The following is a 27,914-nucleotide window of genomic DNA, read 5'->3' as shown; positions in this document are numbered from 1 at the left end:
GGACTAATTATTTTTTGACCCTTTTTATAGTTAGATGATTCTAGGGCCCCAATGGAGCTGCAATGCAAGAACTCCCTCCTTAAGGAAGGATTTCCAAGCACAGAGAGAAAACTTCTGCTGCTTTTTCCCCTTCCACTGTGCTTTACAGAGAATACAGAGTGGAAAATCTGCATATTCCTCACCTCCTCCTGCTAATTCAGTTCTACTTCACTTTCTGCAGAAACCCATAAACAGGCCACAAAGGAAAAGTCCCATGCCAGAGATTTACTGCAGAAGAGGGAATATTCTTCACAGGGTGACCTTATGTCACAGGGAGTTCGATTACAGCTAGACCTGTTCCTCAGGCTGCGCTTTCAGCTGCCACCTACCTGCTTCAGACCACCTGTAAGCTGCTCTGCTTTGCGCCTACTCTCAGGTGCATGCCCGAATGCTTCCCTAGTAGCTAAGTATAGTAGCTGATTTAGCAGCTTATAACCATAGGGTGAATCAGATAAGTTTGACGCTCTGATGCAAGGAAGACCATGGAAACTGAATGGCAGGGACTAAATATGGATCTCTGTGGCACTCGCCGAGGGAGAACATTAGACATACAGTAAGACTATCCTAATTCTACAATATATCCACCCTCCTTCCTTTTACTCCATAAAGATTTGTGAAAACTCTTTTAAGATAAAAAGTTTTTGTCAGAACATTCCAAGTCCTCCCTTTGTTAAAGTTTATCTTCAAGGGAGTTACCAGTCTTTGATTTTATGACATTATCTATCCATAAGTTAAAAACCACAATTATATGCATTATTGTAGTGGGCACATGGGACTGTACGTTTCTTTTGAAAAAGCATTATCAAAATAGCAAAATAATTCTAAAGGTTACAGGATTGTGAGAGTCTGATGTGTTCAAAAAAGACCTATTTTCAAGTACACAAATAATAACATTTAAATATGAAAAATGGTAATCTGTATTTTTGCTTTTAACGTGGGGTTAATTCAAAGCATACAAAATTGAGTTATAAATTCAAAAAGTTTAGCCTTTCAGTACCTTAAACAAGTACTGAAGATAAATAATGAATATAGCAAATGCACCGCAAGTGGTCCAGCTAACCAAAACAAGGGATAACATCTCACAGAGTCTTCTGGGTGTAATCAACTTCTTGTCTTTATGAAGTACAGTAGGTCTAAAAAGAGACAAAACTACCGTTATTCTCTTGTAACAACATAAAACCCACAAAGATTAAAGACTAATTCTTTTTTGTGAATGACTAAAAAGAATAAATTGCTCCTGAATATTGACTAAACGCTGAAAAAATAAAGTTAGACAAATTTTAACATATGTAACAACTGCTACATAAGCTACTTTGGAAAAAAAAAAAAAAACAACAAAAAAAAACGCAAAAACAAAACCCAAACCCCTCAACTTTCTTATCAAATGAACCTACAAAATCTTACACCTTCTAGAATGTATGTCTGTAACTAATGTATTACTTTTACTTCATTTGGGGACCATAAAGGATACATTTGTGAACATAAAGCATTAGATAATGCTATCTGTAGATCTGCATCAGTCGCTAAGTTCTTCTGTTCAGCAAAAGAGCACGAGGATCATCTTATTATTACTGCAAAGCAGCATCATGGAAGTGACACCTAATACAAATGTTAATGCACTTTAAATTAAAGACAGTATACTGCTGTATACAGTATAAAACAGTAAGTCTCCAGGAGATTAATTCTGTGACAAACGTTCTTCCCAGACAGGAATTTCTGCTTGCTCACAGGCTGTGTCTGAGACACAGAAAAGCTTAAGTTTCTGGATTCCAGCTGGTACGACTAAGAAACAAGTATGAATTTGAAATGACAAAGATGAGCTAAGGAGGTGTGAGAGTGAGGGGAATGCAGCAGGAGGTGCAACAGAACTAGGAAAAAGTCTGTACTACTTGTATATTCACAGGATATTACAGATTTAAACTAGACACTGAAAACAGAAGAAGCATTATTTGGAAAATACAATTTTAAAAGCCTTTGCAACCAAAATTGAAAATAACCACAAAAAGGTGGCTGACACACACAAAAAAAAAAGAATTCCACAGACAGCTAGTGACAAATTCTTTGCTGCTGGCCATATCAGATCATTTCAGAACACTGAGCAAGAGTCAAGCGAATACTATCTACTTTAGAGAGATTTATAGAAAATAAAGGTGGGTTTGTTTTGTTGGTTTTTTTTTACAAGTAATTCAGAAGTAGATCAAAAACTGTGTAAGGCACTAGAACTGTGTAAGGCACTAGGAATTTCAAAATTAACCAGCTGACTTACAAGCAGACACACAAAATCTTATTTTCCTGCCTCTGCCCAAGACACTCTCAGGATTTGCAGGAAATCAAAAGCTTTAGTGAAGTGTACAAATTGAGCAAAACCCTTAAAAATTCAGAAAGAGTAGTTTCAAAAACTAGAAGTTAATCACTTTATCACTTAAAACTAATACTGAAGCATCCACTGTAATTTATAAAGAAGATGGCTGAGAAGAAATAGCTGACACCACATCTATTATTTGGTAGAATAAGACCCAAAGTGCTCATGGTGAAAAAATAAAGAGTTCATTTAGCAGATAGTTTCTGAGTAAAGAGCATCCCAACCAAATTTCTGGAGACAGAGTTGGCTCAAATCTAGCTGAGGGCTGTTATCAGTGTCAGAACACTCAAAGCATTAAAATAGCTAAGTGTGTTATCCAATTTACTAATTTACTCTTTCAAAAATCTCTTTATCTTCCTTGCTTTTTTTAAACCCACTTTCATATTTGAATGCTTATCTGTACAAGCAAAAACATTCCCCTGTTCTTCGACACAATCAATAAAATTCATCAGTCTTGTAGAGCAAAATTAACATCCAAGAAGTTTGTTTTACAAACCTGTTTGCATTCCTTAATGCAGTTTATCCAATATGAACAATGAGGAATGGATCGCAATGCTTATAGTCCCTTTCTAAATATATACATTTATTTTTTGAGCTGCTTATAAGGGAATAGTTCAATTGCTTGCTTTTCCCCAACAAGCCTTCCTGAAAAACAAACTGAAAACCTTTATAACAGCTGGTGAAGGAAACGAGAAAGCCATTTATGTTCCCTTTTGGAGATGTGGAATAAGGAATATGAGGCAATCCTCATATGTCATTAGTACTTAACGCTGACAAACCCAGATGGCTAAAATCATGTATGAACTGTATTGCAGAATTCAATCTGCCCAAGCATTCACACTAAATCAAACAGAAAAAAATTGACAGAGTCTCAGTCATCTAAAAGAGCATAATTATATAGCATAATGTTTTACCTAATCAGAGTTAACCACAATGAAGAGAAGAGCCTCAGAGATATAGAGAAAAATACTCCACTCCAGTAGGCAATGCCTGTCCCAAAAAGAAATAGAATCAGGGACACAAGGGGGAACCATGCATCCTGACTACTCAGTACAGCAGCATCCACCTCTGGTAGTGACAGTGATTGCCAAATCACTCTAAACCAGTGAAACCTGCCAAAAACATGAAAGCAGTATTACTTATCACTTCCAATTACCATTACAGTTGGAAACTGCTTTAAATAAGTAAGTTACACAAACTCACCTCTGCAGAAACACAACAATGCTTATGAGAGGTTCTACTTTGTAGGGCTTAGCTGTCCTAACTAGCTCAAGGGAAAAGTCTGAACACTGGCCTAGAATAAAGAACGGAAAGCATCTGTAGTTATTATTTTGTTATGAACTTTAACAAGTAAGATCCACAATAAAAAGTAAACTGAGACAAAGGTTTGAAAGTTTACTTCAAAACAAGATAATTACATCTTATAACAGTACTGTAAGTCAACATACTTCATCATCAAGGCCCTTATTAGCTGGACCACCCATACTCAGGTAATATGACAAGAGCTTTTACAGAGATTACAGAGTTTGTTATAAACACTACCTGAATTTAAGCAAAAATACATTTTGTCTGAAGACATGACTAAAGGTTAGTCTGGAGATCTCATCTTCAAGCAAGAAAAATGTTTTGTGCATACTAACGATGTATTTTAAAAACTTTTACATGTATTTTTAAGTAGACTTCTATTGATTCTAAAATATAGTGCAACACCAATCATTTGCAACAAAAGGACTGCAGAGTAAAATAATAAGGAAATATTCTGCTACAACACAACCTTGAAGAACTATCAACAAAGCAAAACTGAAACTGAAGAGCATAGGTCCAAGTACTTGCACAAGTTCAATGATACTTAGCTTAAAAAATTCACAACTAGCTAGTCTTTCAACAGTACATTGGATAAGTAATTTCTTTAAACACGCCTGTGACAGAAAAAAAAAACATTCTAGAAAGCTACCTGTTGATATCAATGTGCTCAACTGTCCTCCGTAAGTAAGAAGAATATTAGAAACAACATAGACAGGAAGAGCGCCAGCATGGAACCTTATTATCTGAAAGACAAGGATATAAGGATAACTTACTTTATTTATTTATTTAAAATACACACAAATATCATGAAGAGAGCATGATAACATGATTGGAAAATCTTAAAAGTTTCTCATTTTGATACATAAATTATTTGATAACCATCATTAGCAGCTAATGTTATATATGGAAAATACTCAGATCTATCATAAATGGCTAATCAAACGTGTTTTGATAAACGACCAAATTATAAACTAATGCTTTTTTTCAAGTCAAGACAAATATGAAAAGAACAAAGTAGCCTCTTAACGGTATTTCAGTAAAATAAATTCAAAAATAAAAGTAAAAGTACACTTTCCAAGCAATATATAGTTATATATGCTTTTGGCCAAAGAATTTAATGTACATGTTAAATGGCTTCCACTGTCCCAAATAATGAAGGGATATCTGTTTAACACACAAATAGCACACAAGTTCTTTTAAAATGACAACAAAATGAAAAATCTTTTATATATTCAAATAGAGAAACTTGCCAGTAATATTCTAGTACTACACTTAGGTGCTTGAGAATTAATTACTTTTTAGAATCAGAATATCGCAGATGGCTAGTCTATTTTTACTGATACAAATGTTGAAATATATTCATTGATAATCAAAGAAGATTTGTTGAAAAGGAGCATATGGATCTACTTAGACTTTTTTTTTTTTTCCTAACTTTGAGTTGATGCCAAATGTATTTTAAAATTTTAACACTACTGACTCATCAGGCTAGAAAGTGAAAGTGACCTACAGCATCATCTCTTTACAGATATCCGGCTAATCACAAAGCCAAATGCTCAACACTTACAATAGCTCTTTAGATCCAGAGTGCTTTTCTAATCCTCTGAAAACTGAGGCCTGACATTTATCCAGATGGGATGCCTTGCCAAGTGACAAGGTTTAAAGTGATCATTGAATAGTGTTCCTCTTGGCATCAAGAAAGAATCTGAAGTGCCATAGTAGGGAAGGGAAGAAGGGAAAACTTCTACAGATGCTACTGACATAAAAAAAACCCCAACAATCTAGTACTAGAAAGTTTTCTTACTTGCCCAAGAATCTGTACAGGTGACGTCTTCAGAATTATCTTGATAAAAAAAACAAATATTTTATTACTTTATACAATGGTAAGCATAAACACAAAATACTTTTATTTCTAAGAAGCCAACTTAATATTGGAATACAGCAATCCCATAACTAAACTGTACAACAGCTTACTACTGACTTTTTAAAAACAAATGCTTTAAAATTTTTCTTAGAAATGAGAGCCCAACTTCCAATATTACTCCAGCTGTTACAAAATACTTGTAACATGCACTACATTTACAAAAAGGCCAAACAGCCCACCTTTAGATTTGCTTAGTATTTATTTTGATTAATAAGCTACATGTTTTAAAAGACTCAATTATACAAAAACTATACAGCAATGCAAACTAACTATAAAATAAATCTGCATTACTCACTTCATACTGACAGTCTGAGGAAGAGTAAATATTTAACTCTGGAACCCTGTTGTCATTTTGAGGCTGAGCTGTATGCAGTTTTGCAGAAATCTCAGTAAAAGATGGAACTCTGAAACATCAACTTAATTGGTAATTGTCCTTATAATCAAAAAAAGCCAAACATGCCTTAGTTTTCATCAAGTGCACATAAAGCAGAACTAGTACACAAAGTGTCACTTCAAGCTATAAGCTAAATGGTATAAGGAACTTGTTTACCCTGTCACAAGGTACTACGTAACATTGTCAATCCACTGTCCTCTCAACTACCAGGGGGCGTGGTACTAATGAAAATAAACAAGTTCATCATTAGTGTCCGCACTACCTCACAGAACACATAAATATGCTGAGTGATAAGAAAGAGAAGGACAGATTCTCAAGAATACAAAGCAGTTTCCTGCAAGTATTACATTGTTAGAAAATGCAGGGGGAAAAAAAAAATAGAGAGGTGTCCTTAAGGCCTCTAAAATAAATAAGGAAGACTGTTTTCCACCCATCTAAAATAAACCCAGGTTGTTCAACTGCAATTCATGAGTGACACGTATTCCAAACTGTATCATTTGATTTTGTCAGGACTATGCTGCTGAAGCAACTTAGGGCTACTGTGTGATCCAAACTCCAGGTTACAGGAAGAAGCCAGCATCCAGAGCAGCCTCTCTATTCCCCACTCATGAAGGAGTCAAAGATTATGCCAAGAATTTCAGATCAGCAAATTACTTCCTTTTCAAGAAAATTAGCGAGAAATATTAAACAAACAGTTAATAGATATTCTTATTCTGAGGAAAAGTCAAAACAACTGTCAACAAGGGCAGGAAGCCAAGCACTTGAAGACTGGAGAAGTTGTCTCATATCAGAAATATTACCACAACAGAATGTAAACATTCTTCAAAAACATACCAAAAAGTTATAATTGTTAAAGTCCTTACTTTGCTACAAATATTGAGTCTTCATGTGACCAGGGTATATGAAGTCTGTAAACATTAGCTTTTCTTTCTGAAATGGAAGAGAATTAAAAAATATAAAATTAATTAAGAACAAGATGTGGCAACTGTCTCCAAAGACTAAACTGCAAGTAAAACAAAGGTGGTATATAGATCACTATACAGAATCACCATGCTTGCAGTTACATTGCAATTCCCGTTGCAATGCAGATCAGTGCAGTTAACATTGAGTGAAAGTGACATTTTTTAATTCCTGCTGTTACAAAATAAGACAGCAAGACATCAATGTTTAAAGGCAGGACAGTTATGAGAAAACTTCTAGTTTTCAACAAAGCTGTAACCTCAAGCTAACGATGACATCACTTTTTTTTTTTTTTTTAAAACAAAGTCCTTTACCATTCCATTCTGATTAAGCTCATGTAGCTCAACATTCAAATTTGAGTCCCATAATTAGCAAGTTATCCTAGCCAAATGTGCCATTCTTGAGGAACACTTTCAACATAATGCAGAATCCTGCCTGAAGTTCAACTTCCCTTTGCTGGGAAGTAAGAAAAACAAACATACGAGGACTAATTCCACATTTTCTTTGACTTATCCTTCTTAAAAAGTGGAAAGTGAGGTGCTTGAGCCAATTATAACAGTACTGCCTAAACCACATTGCATGAGAGGACTTTTGTTTCCATCAGCTTCAGTCTTGAGAATTTTCAACAAGCATTGTTTTATAAATTTATACTTTAGACAAGACTTACATTTACCTTTGAGTGACTGGCAGTGGCCCTCTATATAAATTTTGAAAGCTTGATATATCTAGAACATAAAAAAACCCACAAACAAATCACTTACATTCTCCAAACAGTGGTTACAGTAGCTTAAAAAATTAAGTACCATTCTTACTTGGTTAAAGTGCTGGAGCTGTACATTGTAAAGTAAGCCGGTTGAATTTAAAAGAATTTTGCTTGAAGAAAGCCCTGTAAAGGATTAGATAAAGTTATCCAAGAACTTACTACTTCCCCCCCCCCCCCCGCCAGGAGACTTATATGCTTCTATATCTGTTAGTCAAAATCCTCACATTTCTTATTTCTTTGTCTTATTATTGTATTACTGTATTAACTTCAGTAAAAACAACCCCCCAAACCTCCCTGACCATTGGAATTTTTAGGCAAATTATTATCCAAATGTTAGTAATAGAAGTTTTCCATTTTTTTCCAAAAGTAATATGCTATACTTACCAAATGAAAAAAGATGAGTTACAGGAAGCTGTACTGTTCTGGAATCCTCTTTGAAGAATTCACAGTCCAAAGTATACTGCAATTCAGGATATTAAATACAGATCTAAACCAAGCACAGGCCTTTGCACTTGCCAAATTCTATTCAGAGGCTCAAGTAGAGTACAGGACACAAATGCTGAAAAACCACCTCTCCCCACTCCACCAACAGGGACTGACATGTAGTTTGTTCCTGTACACAGCAGTACAAGTTTGGGTAGCTTAAGCTTAACTTCCAGGCTCTCTGGCTCTCATCCATTTGCAAGAACCTTCAAAAGGCTGTTCAAATAGCTGAGAATGACTAGAATCCAGTTCACACCCCTTAAGTGTTCCTTTTAGTGGGATCCTGAGAGGCCTTGATGCAAAGATATCGAACTCATCTGTGAAATTCAGAACTATTAAACTCTGCACAACTCAGTCGACCACATTATTTGTGGTCTCAGAGCTTACAGAGGTATCTGCACCAAGCTCCCCAGAATCCATATGTGATGTCTTCAATTATCTACAGCATTCTCTGCCACCCTGGATAAGAGAACCGATTGTTCAAGAAGATAAATATTCAGGAATACAACCAGAATATTAAGAAAAACAAGGAAGAACATTAGAATCTCCAACAAGAACTCTAATAACTGTTTTGAGAGCTGTCACTTCATATGTTTCAAGTACTACTCACGCCTTGCATTTGGCATTTTATCAAATGAAAATGTTTCTGAGCTGACAGAATATAACAAAGTTACCTTCAAGCCACACTGGAGTGTAGGTCTATGGTTTCTCAAAGGAATTTAGCACATACTTAATGTACTTTCTTTTCCTTCTGTCATAGCATCTGAAAGCTATGAATGCACTACGCAAGCAATTTCTGCATTTCTTTTTTTTTTTATTATTTTACCTTATTGCCAACTGTGGGTAGTGCCTGAATGACAATGTGGGACAAAGAAGGATAGTCCTGAAGTTGCAGTATTACAACCTTAAAAAAAAGAAAAGAAAAAAAAAGAAAAAAGAAAGAAAGAAAAAGAAAAGTCATTACTGAACATATCCCTTAGCTTACCCCTAGCCAGTTCCCAGATGTCCACTTCTTGTACCCCTTCCTCTGGAATACAATTGCATGTTCCAATACTGTAAACAGAACAGATCCTTCTCCTGTGACATACAACTACCCCACAAAGCACCTCTCCTACAAATTATGTACGATGCTTACCTTGGTGGTTGGAAGTAACTCAGCTTTCCAGGATAAATCAGTAGCTTCCAGGCTGTAAAAATTCATGCATGTTAAAGGATGAGCATATTCATTATACAGGCACTACGTTATGACAGTGGATTAACATAGACAGCTTTTCTCTCTCTATAGATATATATGGATTCACATGATTTTAAATTGAGAACCAGTGTGGGTCTACTGCAGGTAGCTACCATAGTAATTTATCAAACTATAATCATTTCAGATAATACAAATCTTGTTTTTGCAAAAACAAGTTAAAGCAAAGCTCTAACTTCGTATACACAAAACATACAGTTGTTATTAGCCATGCAACTTCAGACACATAATGAAAATTCTTAATGAGCTAAAACAGCACTGGCATTGAATTAACACACAGTTTTATTAGCACCTTTTAAACATCAAAAGTGCCAATTTTTCCTGTGGAAACATCCAAAATATACCACATAAAACAAAAATTTTGTTAGCTGCTGCAGAGCTAACAGCAGTTCTAAAATGGTGTGTACTTATATTAAGTCAACACACTGAACTGCAACACATTCATTCAGTCATTTTAAGTTTTGGTTTTTAGAATACCAGGATATTTCTGTTTCTCTAAATAATGCTACATGACCTCAGGACACAGTCCACAACAAAACCACTATTATTAGATGAGGTTTTAGGCAGCAGTCCTGAATTAGGCTAAGCTGCATTTGATGCTGATCAAAGGTTATACAAAGAAGTAACAGCCAACTTCTCCTTGGAGCAGGACAAAGTAATTATGTCATCTGGCTGTCAGCTGGAGGCAACGCTCTGTGGCTATACACCTTAGCACAGATCCCAGAAGAGATAAATACTATGCTAGCTCAATTCCACCTGGAAGCTTTCCCTAACCTGAAGGGTACATTGAATTTACTTTGAGCTTACTTTGCAAATGTAAGGTAAGCCAGTGTTTTACATCCATTTTGTAATGACTGTAATGACCTGATTCAAATAATCACTACATCACCCACTTTTCTAAATATTTTTTGTATGACAATAGCAATTTTGGAATAAGAAAAAAAAAAAAAAAGAGATGCTCCAATCCACTCTTCTGAAGGCTTTGAGTGATATTTGATGTCTTCTGTGATAGGATTCTAAAGAGAAGCTACAAAACACATGATTTAGGAATCCAGCACAGCATGTAGTGTCCACAAGAGAGCAACAGGAGCAACTTTTCACTGCTATAAAGGTCAAAAATACAGCTTAGAGAAGAAAAAGTTCACCTATTTTATTCTGTATTCATGCAGTAGTTCTGAGAAAAACTATTCTTTCCTGTTCTCTTGGTGATACAGAAAACATGAATTATTCACAGTAAGGATTTTACTTTTCTTCACAACCTCTTCCCTCCTAAGGAGAAGGATATTTTATATGCTTCACTTTCAAATGTAGTCTCACAAGATCCATTTGAATAAAGAACAGGAACTGTTTATACTCACCACATTGATGAATTACTGTTCATACAGCCATAAATCCAACTACTTGTGTCCTATAAAGGCAATACCATAAAATAGTACATTACCTATGTGTGACTGTATTTATAAATATATTAAAAAACAGCAATTCTTTACTCAATTAAACAATGCAGGAGTTAATGCTGATAATCTTCTCCAGAAATTCTGTATGCTGTTTCAGTACACCAGATGTCAACAACTGTTCTAAAAACCCTCTGATGGCAGAACCTTGGTGCAATTAACTTACTAAAAAGAGGAACCAACTTCCATCTTCATCTCACTCCTTTTCTATTAAGTGTGTCTGCAGCAGCCATCACTATATTGACCAAACTCTCATAAGGATGTCAAATGCTGAAGTGTAAAAGTGAAGATGATGATAAAAACCGTCTCTCTCAGATTTCCTCAATTATTTATAATGAAAGATATCCAGCAACTTTTGTTCTTCATTTTGCAATGAAGTCAAAGTTCTGTGTTAACAGCAAGTGATATCCTCCACTAGAAGTCTGATATCATAATCTTGGAATTACAATTACAAGAATGGAAAGATGAACTATAAGAGTGAGAGGCAGGGCTTTCTAGGAACCATTTTAAATAACTTCCACTTGCAAACAAAGGTTGATTCATAACCTTTTCTAGTTATGAATCAACACAGTTTCTAAAAACAAATACAAGGTTAAGCAAACACACTTTCACCATTTCTCTTAAAAAAAAATAAAGTATCTGCCTTACATATGATGTAAAATTCAATTTTATTAGAATTTAATCTTTTCTAACCAAAAGAAACATCTTAATGTACTATCCTAAGTAGTTGAGGAATGCTTTAGACATTTCATGTTCTACTGCTCCCTCCCTCAAGCATTTGAGTGTTCTGAAGCAACAGTACCATGATGCGAGTATCTCAGACATTGTTCTGTACCTTCTCCTCCTCAAGCAGTACTAGTCCTGTCTTTAAGATATTATAGAAAAGGCAAAAGTTACGCTATTAAAGCACAACTAAGATTACAACAAATGTGTAAATATTGAAGATGCTACTGGGACGGACAATTAGGAAAGCACTGAGAATATACAATCTTTTTTCACAACATGAGGTATGAATCCCTTTGGTAGGGGTAGGAGTGGCAACAGGGACAGGCAGGATGGAACAGGAAAGCATCTCAATTTTCTCGCCACTGATCTAAGATACATAATTCTGAAGAGCATATTAATCTATCTCCAGTTTGCCAAGAGACTACATTAATTCCTTTCAGAAAATATTTTTTAAAAATTTCAAAAACATTTTGGCTAGATTTATGTGTTTGGAGATAAAAATACAAGAAATGCACATTATCGCCTCTCCTCTCAATAGAGAGGACAACTGAGGTGGTGCTGTTTTCTCATCTGCCTTCCATTTGCATCCACTGCTAAGAGGAAGATCTCTGTAGCCTTTCAGACTCACTTAAATTTTATTACGGGAAAGCAAACCTATAAACAGCTTTCCCAAATTAGAAGTATGGCTGAACCCTGGCAGCACTAAAAATAACTTCTTCATTCAAAACCATCAATACAGAATTAAAGGAGAAATTAACCTGGGGCTAACCGTAAGAGAGTCAAAAATAAAACATTTGAGTTTCAGGTGGCATTGAAGGTTTCAGATCTTGAACACTAAGCGTGACATGCTAAAACAGTAAGTATCAATGTCAGTAATTTCAACAACAGTTTCATTAAACTGTCTTAAAACTTCAGCAAATTTAAGTTAAAAAACATTAAAGAACTATTTTCTCACCAACATACTGTTTTCACAGTAAACATGACTGTATGATTTTCTGTGGCTTGCAAGAGGAAATGTGAAAAATTTTCCATCAGAATCCTTAAAAGAAAAAAAGTTGCTCATTAGTTAAAAAAAAAAAAAACCAAACAAAAACCAAAACAAAACACAAAAAAAAAAACCCAAAAAACCCCCAAAACCCATAAAAACACAATGTGGCAAAAAAGTGTTACTTACATTGTAAGATGAGTAAGTCCATTTTGAAGCTTTGACTGTAATCCATGTGAAAGCTCCTAAAAATAAATAAGTTTTTATATGCCACACTGCAGGAGCTATTATCCTTTTCTCCAAAATCTTATCTTTTACTTATAACCAAGGTCTTATTCTCTTACCTGTAAATGGCCATAGACTTTATAAGCTTTATCAACACTCAGGATTGCTACTGCTTCGCATTACATGCAACAGTTATCATCAGTTACACAGGCAACAGCAAAACCCTGGGATCCAATTACTACATTGTAATTGTAAAACAAATACCCTAAGGATCTTGAAACAAAGCTCTCAAGGCAACAAAACAACTAAGAAACTGAATGACAGTAATGCAATTAACAGGGTATGAGACTGATTAAAGCTGAGGCAACATTAAAAACAGCCCCAAACTTTGGTCCTGTCAGCCTCTTAAGAAAACCCATACAGAAACTTGTGTAGAAGCCAGTTGACGATGAAGTGAATAACACGTACAAGAAAAAAGTAGCAGTTTAAAAGATTTGTCTGGAAAAAGAGTAAGACAGAATAACAAAGAGAATAGAGATACAAACAATGCAAACTGTCATGCAAGAAGGTTAATATCTTACTTCTGTGTAATTACAGTAACAAGTTCATCACAAATTTAGCTGTCAAGAGGTCACCACAAATAGGAAGATGCAAACACGATATCCAATTTAAACATATTCCTCCTTATTGCTAAAAACTGGCCCCCAAAAAGGCAAACAAACAAACAAACAAAAAATCAGCTCCACAGCCTCTTTGGACACATGTTCCAGTGTTTGACCACCCTCCTGGTGAAGCACTTTTTCCTAATATCTAATTGGAATTTCTTTTGTTGTAACTGGACTCTACTGCCTGTTGTGTTATCACTGTGCACCTCTGAGAAAAACCTAGCTTCACCTTCTCTGCAATCTTTCATTAGGCAGTTGAAGAGAGCAATTAGCATTCTCTTTAGGGTGAAAAAGCCCAGTTCGCTCTCTCCCCCATGTCCTATGCCCCAGGAGCTAACCATTTTGGTGGTCCTGTGCAGTATACGTCAACGCCTAAAGGCCACCTTATACTAGGGTGCCCAAAACTGGACACCAAAGTTAAAGCTACCTTAGAACTTCTGCATTAGCCTATGTAAAGAAAATTCCTGAAATAAAATGGTTTTCATAAAATGGTTCAATGCATTTCAGCAAAAGCAGGAATACATCTGTGCCCTGCAAAAGTTCTGTTTAGTTTCCAAGACTCCATGCAGTCAAAATTTCTCACCTTTAACTATGCATTCTTAGCAGTTACAAGGAAACCATTACTGTGCAGTCCGTTTTACCCTGCCATGTCATGAAAAAAAGGAAGTCACTGATGCAGCAGATCTGAATATTCAGGATTTCCATGAGTAGCACAAAACTAACACAATGGCTCTACAACACCCGTACTATCCCTCTTGCAAGCATGGTATGTAAGTGTAGATTAGACTGTACTTTTGACATCCAGCTATTCCCAATTTCTGAGATTGTCTACTGGACACCCTGATGTAAACACGACTCCTGCTCGCCCCCGAAAATCTAAGCCATATAAAAGTGAGACTTTTGCTCCTACCCCTTTTAACCTATTTAGTGCTGAAACCACACAAAAGCTGATAGCTTAGGTCTATAACCCATATTATTTTAGCAATGTCTGAAGAAGGACAAAATGTATTCCAGAAGTTTGTTTGTTAATAGTTAATCTTCTCACTAAGGAATATCACTGAATCCTGTTCAAAAGAAAACTGCCGCACACCTGTGAGTTCTGTAAAAGCTTCAGGATTTTCCTCAAATATCTTTGCAGGGTGTCTCACGAAGTGGTGATTCAGTACAGACATTCTTTTCTTTGGATCCTCAGTTATCTAAAAAAAAAAAAAAAACCACATTAACAAATTTTATTTTACCAATTTGTGTGATTTAAGTCATCACATGACCATAGCTAGCAATACAGTTTTTGGGATGAGAGGCAGGAGAGATTATTAGAAAACACGGTACACTTTCTATTCTAAATTCAATAATCTGAAAAAATAACATACTCCATCACCGCAATACAAAAAGTCTACACGTTATGAAGCATAGCTGAAACTTTTACGAGTTTTAGATCCTTGCCTACTCTGAACAAAAGAAAGCCATTCTATTAAACTTTCTTTCTAGACCCACATGCGTTCTTCCTGAAATAACACATTTATGCCAGAGTTCAGGAAAAATTCTCATTTATATTTATGAGTCTGAGTTCACAAATCCAGCTTACTACATGTAGTAATATTTCAAGCATCCAAACAGATGTAGAGCTACGTTGTGATTTGCTTTCATTTTAGGTTGAGGGGTTTTTTTGTTGGTTATTTTTTTTGTTTGGTTTGGTTGGGGTTTTATTCAAAATCAAATGTACAGGACTAATTTTTGTCTATTCAGTTTTTAAAAATTGTGGCCATCACAACTGATTTCTGAAAAGTTCTACCCTCCAGCACACTGCCAGTCAGCTCCAGAACAACTGTACCCCATTTTGTCTCTCTAAAACACATTTTAAAGTGAGTACACCCACGAAACTAGAGAAGTCTGGCCCAAACAGCCTCAAAAACAACACCTGGAAGCCTTCCTCCTCTACGTCTGGGGCTCTGCTCTAACATATTTTCAACCTCTTGGACCTTAATTCCAATTCACGTTTACTGCTGCATAACATTTCAGAAAGAGAACAGAGTACAACAGGAGATTTCTCCAACAGTTTTTGAAAAGTAAGATACAGGATATTTATTTAGAAAAGCAATAAATAATTTATGGTAGTATTTTACTTGCATTCTATTTTTGTAAGTGTAATTTGCAAAAGGACACAACAAACGCATGCTGGTGCTGGGCCACTGTGATGACAACACATGGGCAAGTTCGAGAAGCATTATGTCTGAGTTAAACTATCACAGTCAAAGGAGGTGATTCAAACACATATTGAGAGGTCACATTCAAAGCTACACAGCCAGCAAAACTTGCTGGTGCAAGTCAAGTAAGCCTGCTGCATTATGGAAGAAAAGTTCAGTCCACACTCCAGCTATAAAGCATGAAGCAGTCAATAATAAAAACTGAGTTAACACCTAATTATTTCTGACACATTGGTCAAACAACACAAAACCACAGAATTTTTCAGCGACAGGTACAAACCAGCAATTTTCTCGGCATGACTTAATACAATTAAAAAGGAGTTTTCTGTATAATGGGATGATATTTGTCCTGATTAAACATTCTGGGATGGAAGAAAAAGGTTTGATGGAGAAATATACAGGAGACCACATATACAAACCTGCCTTGTATTTTCATCTATGAGATCAAAAAAAGCTCTAATGGTAGCCAGGATCAATTCTTTGCACCTAGAAGAATAAGTGAAATTAAATCTAGAAAGGAAATATCTAGGGGAATAAAAGTGGTCAGATGAGACATCATAATAATATTATGCTGAAGTTAAATTACTGTATAATGTGGTAACAGTAGAGAACAGAGGGATGTATGGTCAGTCAATTAACCTTTGTTCATTAGCTTACCACACTATGGAGAGATGGTCTGTTGAGGCCCATGCTCTAGGCACAGCTGAGCTCTGTTTGGGGAAGAAAAAAAATTAAGATTTTGTTAGTATTCAACATTTTAAAATTCTAAGCAAGCCTTTGCCCTCCTTATTTAAACATATTTGCACAATTATTAAAAAGAATAGTGTTGCAGGGATTAAGGTACAATAGAATGACTTCCTCAGTCAAAAAAAAAAAAAAGTCTTACACGTGCTGAAGCACGTGTGAAACAAAATGACTAAGTTAGCTATGTTAGATAGCAGAGTCTAATGGTGAAAGGGCAAATAATGGTATAGAGAAAACTTACCAAAATTTCTTCAAAGACTGCTTCTATGACATCTTACTATTTTAATAAGTGATCTTGGCACACAAGAATAGAAGCATGCCAATGAAAGCTGCTGCTGAAAAAGCAAGGGCATCCTCAACAGAAAGGAGCATCAGAAGACCATGCAGGAAGAAATGGACAGTCTGAAGCTATTCATTTACTAAAGTGTATTGCATTTTAGGGGCTAATAATATCAAAAACACCTCCCATAAATGGAGCTCATCACCTAGTTGTACACCTTGATTCAAGTAAGTATCAACTATTGATGCATTACAGCCAGGAAGAAAAAAAAAAACAAACCAAACAACAATACCACCGCCCCCAAAACAGAACAAAAACCCCCAAACCAAAAAAGTAAGAAAAAATAAAAAAACCATGAGAAAGAAGTGGTACCACTACACATGAGATCTCATGCAAAATTCTGGTCACCAACACTCAAGAGAAATGAAAATTGAGCAGATGCAGAGAATGGTTACTAGGACAAAGGGAATGCAGAGTTAATCTTCTTAGCCTAGCAGAATCAGAGCTGAGACTATTTATAGACAGCTTTCTGTACAATGGACAGGGAGGTAAACACCAAGGGAATAACAACTACTTCGGATAACATTTCAAGTTGATGTGAAAGTGCATTTAAAAGCTGGCTCGTGGAGTAAAGAGAAGTTGGAAATTACAAATTTTCTTCCTACTGAGGAGCGTTTTCTGGCTACTTCCATGTTAGGAACAGGTTGATGGCAGGGGGATGGAATGACAAACCTAACTGCTTCTATGACGTTGTCTGATTAGTTTTGGAAGGAGACAGATGCCTGCAAGAGCAGAAGACTGGACTTGATGATCCAGTAGATCTTTTCTATTCCAAAGTTCTTCGAAAAACAGTAAATACAAATAGAAGGCTTGAAGCCAAAGCTGTTTTTTTATAATCAAACCAGTAGTCTATTCCTATACTGCACGTCTGTCAGTCTCCATATACACGTCTCTTGTAAAAACGCAGGAAAATAATACCTGAGTTCTGAAACTAAAAAGGTGCAAGAAGGTGGCAAGAAGAAACACTACCAAGTGGTAGAAGATTCAAATCCACTCCAAAACATCCTCTTCCAGAGGACACTCATTTAGACTACAACCAACTATTTATGGGTTTATAGCCGTACACTATCTACTTTGTGTTTTCACATGTAGTATTTTAATATTTAGTTATAATATGCTGCACATACAGACCATAATTAGACACCGATACATGCATTACATAAACAGCTATCTAACATAGGTCCATGCAAAAACCAAAAAAATAGTTTGCTTTTTTACCACAACAGATAAGGCACTGTCATGTTGACTCAATCTTGGTAGAAAAGCCAGTCCTGAACGAACTTGGTAATCTCTGAATCCTCCCGCCACAGAAAGGGTAGTTAAATTTCTTAAATCTTGGGCCTTTAGAATCCAATGATTGTTTACAGCTGTATAAAAATCTATAAGATATATTAAAATCAATTACAATATCCCAGTAAGTCTACTTGAGATACAAAAAAGCTATAGAAACACTTAACTAAAAGTTTCTGTAGCCCCCCTAGACACATTCATGCTCCAGTTATCACTTTTGATTCATATAAGGAAGGAAAAATATCGTTTTAACCCCAAGAAGGTAGCAGCTGGGAAAGACACATACACCTTCTATATCATCTGAGCACATATACTGTTTGAGTAGCAAACCACAGATTTATTTTAAGGACAGACAGAGTCCAGAAACAGTCAGCAAGGAAGTAGTACTGCATTGCAATCAATTGTAGGAGAGAGAATTAATACAAGCACAATAAATCAAATTCAGCAGCTAAAGATAATCCATTCCTCTTGGGTGCCACAGAGAATAATGAAAATAAATGTCTATTCCCATTCCTTCACCAATTCCCCCAATATCTACATGTAGCAGCACAATTATCACTGAGCACATATTTTATCAGTATAATTTAGTCAAATCTAGCTTTTCACAAAGTGTATAGTACATGCATAATGATTATACTTCATTTTTTATGCCACAGTTATTTAGGTGAGCGGAAAATACGATCTATCTTTTGTGTAAATATATTATATAAAATATATAATTATATCTGCATTTAATAGTCTCACCCCCCCAACCTTTGGGCGTGACAAACATTAAATTTAACAACTCTACTTAGGCAATACATTTGATAAAGAAAGCCATTACAGAGGTCAAGTTTATAAAAAAGAAAGAAAAATTGTCATTTGCTGGAAAGCTTACAAATTAAGTAACATGCTCTGCAACTTACTAAAATTACAAATTATTGAGAGCTCCAGGCCCTGCACAGCAGCTCAAGTCCACATAATTCATTTTATTACACCTTACTTTCTCTCGGTATCCTAGTGCTCTCACACAACCACACAACAAAGGAATAGATTAATCACAGTAAACAAAACAGCACATTTTGCTCTTGATTTGCAAGAACTTCACCTATCCATGCTTGAGAGGATCAATTAGATAACCTGCAATACTTACCGGTAAGATATTTGTCTAAAGGCATTACAGGTGCAACATGAGGTGTGGCTTGCGTAATAAGGAGGTTTATAAGTTCAGGCTTAAAATTCTTCAGGGTAAGCAATGCTCTTGCAACAAGACCCCCCATGGAATGACCTACTATTGCAACACTGGTTGGTGCAAATTCTCGATCCTTAAGCAAACAGCAAAGAGTAATTAGACACATCAAAAACAGATCTGACATTGAACTGTAGTTATCAGTTGTACTTTTTTTTTTCCCCCCAAAATTAACTTATGTCCTATCAAGGATAATATTAACTAGTATCAACTTGACAAGTTTACAAAATTAATATAAATTTAGTTGCTATCTCAAAAAATGTGTTTAATGTGAAGTTTGCAGCTCGAAATTAAATATTATATAGCCTATGTAAGCACAGGAAACTTCAGCTTATTTTAATTTCCAAGACTCTTAGGCTATCAAAGAACTTTCCTAGAGAGAACTGGATGTAAAGTGATGCTATACTAATATTTTAGTAAACTAGGGAAAGTTTACATCTCTACTGCAAAAAAAATAGCATACGCTGTGCATGGAAGTATTTATTTAGAAACACAGTTACAGGACCTAACACTAGGGCTCTGGGATTGTCACAAGCATTAAAAATTTACTGAAGAGCAGCACTTCTGTATTGCACTACCATCACATTCAATTATATACACACGTCATAAAGTCTCCTTGCTTTACTCATCATTCTTCAGTTTTCCAGCAGAAAAGGCAGCCCAGAATCCCATTCCAAAATGCAAGTACATTATTCAGCATATGTCACTACTTACCCTGTACAACTTAAGAATTACTTTTATGCATTCATGCACAAACTTGGTCTGTCGTTGCAGACTACCACCATACAATGCAACCAACTCCTCATTAAAGTTGACACTGAAGAAATTAAAATGATACTTGAAGTCAACATCTTCTGCTTTTCTAAGTGCAATGGAGCCAAGAGAACGTACTGGGAAAAGAAAACACCTTAATTAGAACAACCTAATAGTCACTGCTTAGCATTGTCATTAGTAGACAAACACATAAATATACAATCTATTAAGAAAAACATGTTATCTTAAATTCATTGTTCACCTCAAGTAATTTATAAAAGTAAAAAAAGGATGAAAAAGACATCCAAAAGCAAATAATCCCTTTTCTAATACGTAATCACACTAGTTTTACAAAAACAGATTTGAAGACATAAATAATCAGAGCAAAAGTGTCAGCCAGTCACTGTTGGAACCAAATTGTAAAATGGGAAAAGAAATAGTTATTTCCTATTTTTATAAGGATCCCTCTGGTAAAGAGATATTAGTAAACATATCATAACAAGAGTTTACAGAAGAATCTGGAAAAGAACAAACCTGATGAGACAAAAAGAAAGTTTGGACTGAGTTACCAAGAGCTGCATACTATGTTTATGACAGTTAACCACACAACCTAGCCTACTGCTGACTACAGAGATATTTTATGTCAAAAACAAATTATACATGATCAAGGATTATGTTCCTCCATCTGAGGGCTGCTTTTCTCATCTCATTTGCACCTTCTTACAGCCACACCAGGACAAGAAGGAAAAACAAACAGTCTTGACTTCAACTCTAGAGGCATCGCTACTGCTAAGCTTTCCTAAAATTCCTTTGAAGGCCATCAACTCTAGGACAACATTCCCAAATACCACTAAGATATGTACAGGGGATTGGAAGAAACAAACCCCAAAAGACACTTTCCCACCTAAAATCTTGAGGAAGAAAATGTTCTGTTTACACAGTCTTGCTTCTGACCCATCTTCTCCACCTAACCCCAGCTGCTCTTTAACACAGCCTTCTGAGTGCAGAATTGTCCCCGAGTTTCCATGGAGACGTGGCAGGATGGGAACAGTAACGGTTACAAATTAAAAAAAGCACAATAGGGAAAGAAGAAAAGAAAAGAGAGAGTCCCAAAAGCAAGTATATACTTTTGCAAATAAACTAATGATTGCCAGAAAGGTCTGCCCAAATCCAGCATACAGAAGCAAGATTCTTCTGGAGTGCAACACTTCCAGAGATCTGCAGCCTACAGAATCCTCCTTCTCAGCAAAGTTTGCTACAGAATTTACATATCAAACAAATTTCAGCAAAGTTAATGACATTGTAAAGTAATACTTATGAAATACTTTATATGTTCAAACACCCAGCATGATGAAATTTGTAAATCTAATTTGTAGTTGTCATTCCACCAATTCTATCTAAAAGTAATAAGCAATAAGAAAACCTTTGAAATTATTTGAAAAGACCTGAAAAGTATTTAAAAGATCAAATATCTTGTCGCAACTTCATTATCTCGAAGTCATGGTAAAAGGAACAAGAATATTACCAAAGATCACAGGGCAAGCATGCGACAGATTCCTAAATAAAACTCAGGATCTCAATTCTCACAATCTCAGGGTCATTCCTAACAATTAAACTAGACCATCATCTTTTAGTCAAAGTCTGAATTTTGTACATTTTCAAAGGTTCATTTTAGTACCCATGAAAGATGATAAATTAACATTTCAAAACAAAATAGTTTGGGTTGGAAGGGACTTTTAAAGGTTGGGGGTTTTAAAGGTTTTAAAGGGTTAAACCCCCCTGCAACAAGCAGGGACATCTTCAACTAGATCAGGTTGCTCAGAGCCTCATCCAACCCGACCCTGAATGTTACCAGGGGTGCAGCATCTACCACTTCTCTTGGCAACCTGTTCCAGTGTTTCACTACCCACATTGTAACAAATTTCTTCCTTACATATAGTCTAAATCTACCCTCTTTTAGCTTAAAACCATTACCTCTTGTCCTGTCACAACAGGCCCTGTAAAAAGTTTGCCCCCATCTTTCTTATAAGCCCCCTTTAGGTACTGAAAGGCTGCAAAAAGGTCACCCTGGAGCCTGTAACACATCAAAATAACAAACCCAGCAAAGGCAGCAGCAACACTTCCATCTTCATTGCTCAGCAAATATGAATATATATTTTAAACAAGTATGAAAATAATAACACTACCAGCTTCTCTGCTCATCTAGGTATCAGAATTAAATGTTTTATCCCACAATAAATTCTGAAAGAAATACGAATTTTCATAAATTCCATAATAAAACCAAAAAGTATTCTGAGCCACTGATTAAGGCAGAAAAATTTATTTTAACAAAGATTTTGAAAAATGAATATATGACTTATTAACAGTCTCCCTAAATCAATTTCTCAAAACAAAGAATATTTAAATATTTACTGATCTTAAGGGGCACATCATATCCACAGCACTTAGTACTTCTGCTCAACCAGTTTAAGTTTTTCTTCATATACTTCCTTTTGATTCCTAACATACTCTTAAAGTACTATTTTATTTCCCGCATAGTGATGTACTGCACAGTGATGTACTGTTTTTAGAGACAGCATTAATTCAGATTTGCAATACTTTATGCACAATTACAAAAGTCCATATGGTATCTCTCATAATCATTATGTTCATAATCTTCTTTGGATTTTCTGAAAGTACAAGCTGGTAAAATATTTTACTTTGATATAAGCTCAGAGAGTATGTTCTCAAACAAAAAACTTTGCAAGGGTTCTCTGAAATCAGATAATTTAAACACCAAGTTCAGTGCAAATATAAGGAAAAATTATCACAGTAAGATATCAGGGTTTAGACTGTGGTGGTTTTCCCCATACACACACATCAATTTGGCCAACATCATAAGAGTATTACTGTTTCAAAGCACACTTTGGAGAACAACAATAATGGTCTTCAAACCCAGCCTCCAAGAAATACCAGATACTGGAATAAACACACACAATACTTCACGTTCATCAAACTACTAACTTTGGTATTTACAACAAAAAATAAAAATGCTTTAAAACTATTACCTCTTTTCATTTCGAGCCTAGAAGTGCAAGAGGGAATAACATGGAAAACAAAAATAGGCTATGTGTAAAGTGAGAAAATGATGCTAAGGAAAAAAATACCACATAAAGAGGTAGGAAATAATGCAAGCTACAGGGCAAGCCACAAGACGATGCTTATTTCTATAGCAGGTAATTACTTCAGATCACATACTCTAGATTGTTCAGTTTCTTCTAATCAAATTTAGGTCTTGTCTTATTTGGCATAACTGCACTAAACCTTGTTCAAATCAAAACCAACTAGAAGTTTACGATCAAAAACACAGCAAGAGTGCAGTGCTGCCCTAGTACAGCATAAACGTTGCTGTTTCAGGCTTTCAAAAGTCAAAAGTATTACTCCAGAAAAATATTATAGCTCAACTGTTCAACTGATTTCAAACAAAATTGAAGTCTCTTCACTGCTTGACATTAACCATTGGCTAACAATGATATCTATACCATAATATGATCAGCCATTATGACTTTTGTTGATATTATTTCAAACAGAAAACTTACTGTCATTAAGTAATGCATAAATATGGGAGCTCTTTGTACATACCTATAACTTAACCAAATGCTTACCTTGTTTGTAACTGCCAGCATTCCCAGGAAGAAACAGAACTGGAATTCCTCTCAAGAAGAGATTTTTGTTTTCTTCAGCGTAGTTCCCTTCCCCATAGAGATAGAGCTCATATACTGGGTATCGTCTGGCTGTTTTCTTTGGTAATTTTATTTTCTGTTGCAAAAGTTAAAAAGAAAACAATTACCTTGTTTATATTGTTGCACAAAAGAAAATATAGTGGCTTATACAGTAATTTAAACGATCTGGCTTATGTTTTAGGTATTGTTTTAAATTACAGTCTAAAGAACACAGAAGGAAAAACTGCTTTAAAAAAATTATAAAGAAAATACCAAGTATTTTGTTTAATTAGGTATTACTGTGCACGAATGGCTGCAGTTACTTACTTGAAACAGCTCTTAACTTTAACTGGCTTTGAAACAAGCTGCAAATTAATGCAATTAGGTATCTTTTAAAGTTGCACATTCGTCAAGTAAACCTAGCCTTACACTATGGGGGAACCCAACCAACCACCAGTCAAAACCCAACCCTGTCAAAACCCAACCACTTCGCACAGGACATGAGAATTTCAGAGCAGAAACTGGAGCACAAGTGATCCCAATTATTCCTGCTGCACCTGAACAGTTCTGGAATCCTTTTCAATGCCACATAACTCAGAACAAGGACGTGCTACTGCACCTGATACCAAAGCTGAATCTCGAGAACAGGGCTACATAGGTGACTGTCAGATGACAACTGTTACGTCAGGGTTAATTACAGATGCAGCAGGAATTCTCGTAGGTGCTCTTTACTGAGATGTAACCTGCAGTGGGAATTTCAACAATAGTAGTAACCACCTTAATATGGCTTGTCAGAAAAAATAAACCCGTGATACTCTTGGGGCTTTTTTTTTGTTGCTGTTCTCAGAGTCAGTTATGTGGTCTAGAGACCAACAACCTAGTTTTGTAACAACTCGGGATCCAATTTACACAGTCAAGTGTCACCTTAAAAAAGGCCATATTTCTTGTATTAAAAGAAAGAAGTAAACAACTAACCACCTAACTTATCACATGACTTACAGGGTTACGAATTCCCAAAGAAAAAAGAACAAAATACCTTCAAACCTGAAGGTTAGGTGATGATCAAGTCTTAGACCAGTAAGTTACGACTCTTCGAGCCATATGATACTGCTTTAAACAAAATAAGTAGTAAGCAAGAAAACATTTAATTAACTCCTGTATGGAGGTTGGTTGGTTTATAATTTTGAGTGTCTGAGATTTTTAAAATTCCTATGAATGCAAATACACTTGTTCTAGCATTTGATTACTTATGACAATTCAGAGACAAATAAGAGAATTTAAAAATAAATTTGCTAAGGTGTAATTTATATTTTAAGGAAACATTTTATTTTAGAGTAAGGTCAAAACTAAACTCAGTTTTGCATCAGAAATCTTCTCAAAAATCTCTCTTAATTGCTTTCTCGAAATAGACGCATCGCTATTTTGGATATTTCAGTTGTTTCTTTCAACTGCATCTACAGTAAAGGCGATTTAGCTTTTCCCTGCCCACATACACTTTCCCTTACCCTGTTCTTCTCTGTATCTCCTCGGCTAAAGACTATTTCCTTTCTACCTTAGCCTTCAAACTGTTTGCCATATTGGTTATTTGCAACCTCTTCTTATGATGTTCGATACATATATTTAAAATGTATATTATATATATATTATATTTTATAATATATAACAAAATACATGTATTAGAGAAAAAGACTGTATTTAATTCCTTCACTGTGAACAAAAAAGATTAAGCTTTGTTCAGGACTCATGTCTTCAGATCATCCTTTCAATGTTCTTTCCCTTTTCTCCATCATCTCGCCTTTCCAACTTTGCTAACCTCTCTGTCCCTTTTTCATTCCTTTCTACTGCTCCTTTTTTCAAAGGCTTTCAAAATTCTGTGAAAAAAAACAGATTTAAAAAAACAAATTAAAAAAAATTTAAATTAATCAGTTTCCATTACTAAACTAAGAGTGCCATCCAGATATGTTTAAATGACCTCCTGTCGGATCAAATCAACTGTTCTTCCACAGTATCTTCCTGGTTCATTGTCCTTTCAAAAATTTTTCAAAACATAAAATTAACAAGCTGCCCTTCTCTGGGTCAATGTCAAAAACAAAAAAACTACACAACCCATGAGAATTGTTCTACCAAAATATTGGGTTTTTTTCTGTAAATCACAGTGCTCAAACATTATAGCAAAATGTCAACGCATAACTGCAGAGGAAAACCGACGTTCATGTTCCGTGACAGTGGTTTTAAGTTCTGAATTCTCAAGACATTGGTTATATAATTGGTTGTAACGAGCTACAGTAACTTTTTACAATGTCAACGTAGGCTTCATTTTTCACCCTGGTTCCCAAAGAAGTTAGGCTTATGTGAAAAAGTCCTCATTACTAACTTCCGAATCTCTTACCAAGCTTAGCTGAACAGGACATGGGTAGGTTAAATTCAAATACTGCAATTCTACAACTCATGCAAAAAAAAATGGTTAAGTACAAAACAGAAAAAAAATCCAAACCAATTCCATTACTTTGTATTAGCTTGAATGTGAGCTAACTCACAGTTAGACACAAAAGAAATGAAACTTCTTATATTTAATTACTCAAATAGTTATTTGATTTATAATGTGATGCCCAATCTGGAAGGGAGGACAGGTACCTTTCACCTGAAATTCCTACCTTGCCGTTTCCTACTAATGCCAGCATTACAAAGATATTAAAAATTAAACAAACAACCTCTCCAACAACAAAGAGGTACTTGAAAAGTATAATGCCTTAGCAAACCCAGACAAATTCATCATGTCTCCCCCCCCCCAGCTAAAGTACTGTTTTCCACACAATAAAAGTGGCTATTATTCAGGGAATAGAAATTCTGAGAGGCAAGAATACAGCCAGCTGTGACCTGCATCTCCTGCATGGAACTACTGCTTACCCTTAAGCTGCGCATCTCTTACCAGCACAACACTTGCCTAAAGAGGCTTAGAATTTAAGCCCTGACATAAGGAGTAAATACAAAAGATGTCTGGTGGCAGATGAGAATTTCATGCAACTGCCAATAACATCACACAGATTTTTGCTAGTAACTTTCCGTTGGCTGGCTTCAGATTGAAGCTGAAGTAGGTTTGTGCTGCTAAGAGATCTGAAAACTTCCCATTTAGTTTTTGAAGTATTTATAACTGCTTAAAAAATTTTGTCCTACAGCACTGACAAACCCTTGTAGCTATACCAGGGTTCTCTCTTGTAGGCTAACAAACACAACTATGTCAAGGTTAGCAAACGAAGGTTAATAGATCCAAAAATTAATGGATTCCAGCTGCTTCATTACCAATTTAGGTACTAAGGTTTTGCTTTAAGATCTTCTTTACTATGCAAGCCAGCTTGCAACCTATTCAGAACAGAATATTATTTAGAATACTTCATTTTTTTTCCAGCTTACTTCATTTTTTTTCCAGCATAAATTATATCCTAGAAAATGCTAAATAAATGTTTAGGAGCCAACAAGTTATCCTTTGGGATGCTTTAAATATTACAGAAAGTCCTGTAGTAAGATCTACTATTAAAAAGATAAATTGTTTTGTAGCAACTGCATGCAGTAGTAGCAGTGAACCTACATATACTCACATATTTACATCCTCACACTATTAAGCCACAATACCGTGTCTGGAAAACAGTTCCATCAGCAGTCCTCTCGCTCAAACCGATCCAAGATTTTCAAAGAGGTCATCAAAGAGGTTTCTAAAAGGCTTCGTTAGCAAAGCGAGAGGGACTTCAGGCAGGTTTACAAGTTCCCCCCGTATATTGTGGGACCCTACAAAGTGCTCACTGGAAAGACTTGTCACTGCTGTTCACTAGCTTAAGAAACACAGATTTGAATTTCAGTTATTCACTTTTTTGACACATTAATTGCTTCAACGGACCGAGAAGTACAAGACTTAGCCTCCTGGGCACTGACGGCGCTGTGAGTGCTGTCAGAGGACCTGTCCCAGCCTCTTTGCAAAAGCTTGCGTGACCGGTCTTACCAGGACTACAGGTAACTACAGCCATTCACAGGTTAGAAAACTGGAAGCTTTTCCAGTCATTTGCTGTTGTACAGGTGTCAGTACGAAGCACCTCGTTACTTTTCAGGCAGGCAGCTCTTCCCGTCT

At 35.7% G+C, this 27,914-nt stretch overlaps 1 protein-coding gene across 2 annotated transcripts in view; it reads right to left on the bottom strand.

Annotated features, from left to right (window-relative positions):
* Positions 1–27,914, bottom strand: part of PGAP1 (post-GPI attachment to proteins inositol deacylase 1) — a 45,398-nt gene that overhangs the window by 16,883 nt on the left and 601 nt on the right. For both annotated transcript variants that reach the window (XM_063342514.1, XM_063342515.1), the window contains exons 2-23: positions 23,738–23,891; positions 20,055–20,230; positions 19,245–19,416; positions 18,041–18,201; positions 16,396–16,448; positions 16,158–16,224; positions 14,625–14,730; positions 12,834–12,889; positions 12,615–12,698; positions 10,838–10,887; positions 9,363–9,414; positions 9,054–9,131; positions 8,129–8,204; positions 7,794–7,867; positions 7,655–7,706; positions 6,885–6,951; positions 5,923–6,031; positions 5,508–5,546; positions 4,356–4,449; positions 3,605–3,695; positions 3,316–3,513; positions 1,037–1,172 (exon numbers count right to left, since the gene is read on the bottom strand). In XM_063342514.1, the coding sequence (XP_063198584.1) occupies positions 1,037–1,172; positions 3,316–3,513; positions 3,605–3,695; positions 4,356–4,449; positions 5,508–5,546; positions 5,923–6,031; positions 6,885–6,951; positions 7,655–7,706; positions 7,794–7,867; positions 8,129–8,204; positions 9,054–9,131; positions 9,363–9,414; positions 10,838–10,887; positions 12,615–12,698; positions 12,834–12,889; positions 14,625–14,730; positions 16,158–16,224; positions 16,396–16,448; positions 18,041–18,201; positions 19,245–19,416; positions 20,055–20,230; positions 23,738–23,891 (2,145 nt within the window). The remainder of the gene's footprint in view (positions 1–1,036; positions 1,173–3,315; positions 3,514–3,604; positions 3,696–4,355; positions 4,450–5,507; positions 5,547–5,922; positions 6,032–6,884; positions 6,952–7,654; positions 7,707–7,793; positions 7,868–8,128; positions 8,205–9,053; positions 9,132–9,362; positions 9,415–10,837; positions 10,888–12,614; positions 12,699–12,833; positions 12,890–14,624; positions 14,731–16,157; positions 16,225–16,395; positions 16,449–18,040; positions 18,202–19,244; positions 19,417–20,054; positions 20,231–23,737; positions 23,892–27,914) is intronic.

Source organism: Chroicocephalus ridibundus, chromosome 7, assembly GCF_963924245.1.
Source record: "Chroicocephalus ridibundus chromosome 7, bChrRid1.1, whole genome shotgun sequence".
Taxonomy (NCBI): domain Eukaryota; kingdom Metazoa; phylum Chordata; class Aves; order Charadriiformes; family Laridae; genus Chroicocephalus; species Chroicocephalus ridibundus.
The sequence above is the reverse complement of the archived record's forward strand: the minus strand, read 5'-3'. Positions and strand labels throughout refer to the sequence as shown.